Source organism: Protobothrops mucrosquamatus, unplaced genomic scaffold, assembly GCF_001527695.2.
Source record: "Protobothrops mucrosquamatus isolate PMUCROS unplaced genomic scaffold, P.Mucros_1.0 scaffold2823, whole genome shotgun sequence".
Taxonomy (NCBI): domain Eukaryota; kingdom Metazoa; phylum Chordata; class Lepidosauria; order Squamata; family Viperidae; genus Protobothrops; species Protobothrops mucrosquamatus.
Window position 1 is genome coordinate 55,756 of NW_015388856.1, and position 3,000 is coordinate 58,755.

Here is a 3,000-nt window from a genome sequence, read left to right on the forward strand (position 1 = left end):
GGGTGATCCCGGATCTCCCCTCCTTCCGCCGCGCCCTTAAGACCTGGTTATTTCAGCAGGCAGGACTGGCCTAGGGGTATTTTAAAGGGGTTTTAAATTAAATTTTTAGTAGGAGCAGCCAAATCTGAATAGTTATTTTTAAATCTTTTTAAATTTTGTATTGTACTGTACTATTGTTTTAAACTGGCTGTAAGCCGCCTTGAGTCCTCCGGGAGAAGGGTGGGGTATAAATTTAATAAAATCAAAATCAAATAAAATCAAAATCAAAATCAAATCAAGTGTTGGCGCATTCACCGCTTCTGGAGGCAGGTTGTTCCACTGGTTAATTGTTCTAACCGTCAGGAAGTTTCTCCTTAATTCTAGGTTGCTTCTCTCTTTGGTTAGCTTCCACCCGTTGCTCCTTGTCCTGCCTTCAGGCGCCTTGGAAAATAGCTTGACTCCCTCTTCTTTGGGGCAGCCCGAGATACTGGAACGCTATCATGTCCCCCCTCGTCCTTCTCTTCGTTAAACTAGACATACCCAATTCCAGCAACCGTTCCTCCTATGTTTTAGCCTCCAGTCCCCTAATCATCTTTGTTGCTCTTCTCTGTACTCTTTCTAGGGTCTCAACATCTTTTTTACATCGTGGTTGAAGCCTCCAGCAGAAGGGATTTAAAAATAGAAGGTATGGCGACACTTGGGATCCATCTGAAGCTCCGCAGCTGTGACCTGGGCCAAGCCGTCTTCAATAAATACCAGAGGGAAAGGGGACTTGTAATTAGGCCGGCCCTGCGACCCCTTCCGAATGACCTCCAGCTGACAGGAAGGGGCCGTCTTTAACCAAGGACCAGCCCTGCCCTTCAGGGCTACAATTTGGCCAAAATAGCCAGTATCACTGTTTGTCTTTGGGGTCTGATAGCCCATGAATTATCTCGAATCCCCCCCCCCTTGCACTTCCCTTCCTGTTTAGCTGCTAAGGCCAGGATTTGCTTATTCTCCAAGCAACACCGCCTGTCAGGAGCTGCAGATACACCAACCTGCTCAGGCCATGTACATCTAGACTAGGGGTCCCCAACCCCCCAGTCTGTGGACCAGTACTGGGCCATGGCATGCCAGCAACCGGTCCGCACAAACAAGCAAAGCCCCATCCGTGGGATGCAGGCAGCACACAAAACCACGCACCCTCTGGTCCGCGGAAAAACCTTTCTCCACGGAACTGGCCCCTGGTGCCCAAAAGATTGGGGGCCTCTGATCTAGATGACAGATGACCTTTTGGAAAAGTCTGCTGAAAGGAATTACTGGAGAATAACCTCTCCCTCCCCACCCCACTCCCGAGGATATAGACCAAGAGAATGACAGAAAACGGGGACCCAACATAACTTTTACGATCCCACATGCCCAGTCTTCTCCCTCTCTCTCTTACATTACGGCCTCCCAAGAACAGAAAATCAACACAAAACAGCACAGGGTGTGGCAGGGATACATTTATGCAACCATCACAAGCATTCCCTCATCTGAACTTGTTTTTGGACCCTCGACCACAGGTCAACCAAAACCACGGTGAAGCTATTCAAATCCCTAAAAAGCCTACTGTCCATTCCTCGGCCTCCCTCCAGCATGGAGCCCCCCTTCCTGCTTACAGCCCCCTCCCAAATTGACCAAGTAGATGACCAGCTGACGTTCTGAGTGGCCCCATTTCCCTTTGCTTGGGGCTGTCGCAATCCGACCAAGAGGCCCCAGGGACCCCACACTGCTGGCTGGCTGAGCAGAGGTCACTGCCCCTTTCGGCTTTAAAGCAACGGATGTCGGAAAGTCAGGGCAGCCCAAGGAACAAACTGATGGAGCCTGGAGGACAGAGGCTTCCAGCTCAGGTGGAGACGAGCCCAGCAGGGGTTTCCTAAGAGGGCCGCATTTTTATTAGCACAGGAGGTGAACCCTGGAACAAGAACACCGGACCTGCCACGAACGTCCATTCCAGCCATCGGCAGGGAATCTTTGCCTTGAACAGGATTTTGCCTCCGGAAGCTTCTCTTTCATGGAGCTCTTAAGCCCACATCACAAGCATTCAGGGCACTGCGAGTACCTCCAGGGTGGCATCGGGATTTAAACTTTACCAGGAAAAAAAAATCCAAATTGTCAGTGAAGATCTGCAGCAGAACGTCAAGTAATATATACATTTCAGGACTGAATTACGACCAGTGTGCAGAGAGCAGAGAAAGCTTCAGAGTTCATTGTGCTGAAGGCCTCTAGAAATTCGGCTGGACAAATCTTGCAAGTGTTTCTTGACCTGGAAGGACAAAATAGATTTTATTCATCCTAAATAGATTTTGACCTTTTAGTCATAATTTAACTTAATTTGTTTAGTTTACAAACAAATTTCAAACAACTCTGCTGTTTCACTTTTTAAAAAAGGTGTAACATGTCTGGCTCCAGGATTTTAAAACTACAGGACATGAATTTATAAAGTAGAAAATAAAACAGATTTTTCATTAAGGTCCACACTCAGTTTTTAGTTTCTAAGTAAAAACATAAAACTTCCTTTTCTTGCTTTTAAACTGGGCATTTTTTAACTGTATAAATCCCAACCACGAGGGCATTATTATTTTTATTATTATTATTATTATTATTATTATTATTATTATTATTATTATTATTATTAATTAAATTTATATACCGCCCTATCTCCCTTGCGGGACTCAGGGCGGTGAACAGGCAATACTAAAAACCACGAATAAATAAATAATTTCTGTTTTAAAATCAAATTGAATAATAGGCCTGTTCTAAAAACACACCCATACAAAACCCCCCACTGAAACATAATCCAAACTACGCCAGGCCGGCCGCACGGAATAGATGGGCCTTCAGGGCTCGGCGAAAAAGGCGCAGGTCCGCAACTGTACGTAGGTCGGGGGGGTAGGTCATTCCAGAGGGCAGGAGCTGCCACAGAGAAGGCTCTCCCCCTGGGGGTCGCCAGCCGGCATTGTCTGGCCGACGGCACTCTAAGGAGGCCCTCTCTGTGGG

At 46.9% G+C, this 3,000-nt stretch overlaps 1 protein-coding gene across 1 annotated transcript in view; it reads right to left on the bottom strand.

Moving 5' to 3' along the window:
• Positions 1-1,447: 1,447 nt before the first annotated feature.
• The window catches only part of LRPAP1 (LDL receptor related protein associated protein 1), a 13,700-nt gene continuing 12,147 nt past the window's right edge, over positions 1,448-3,000 (bottom strand). Inside the window, exon 8 of the mRNA XM_015825824.2 lies at positions 1,448-2,266. Within this exon, the coding sequence (XP_015681310.1) occupies positions 2,201-2,266 (66 nt within the window). The 3' untranslated portion in view covers positions 1,448-2,200. The remainder of the gene's footprint in view (positions 2,267-3,000) is intronic.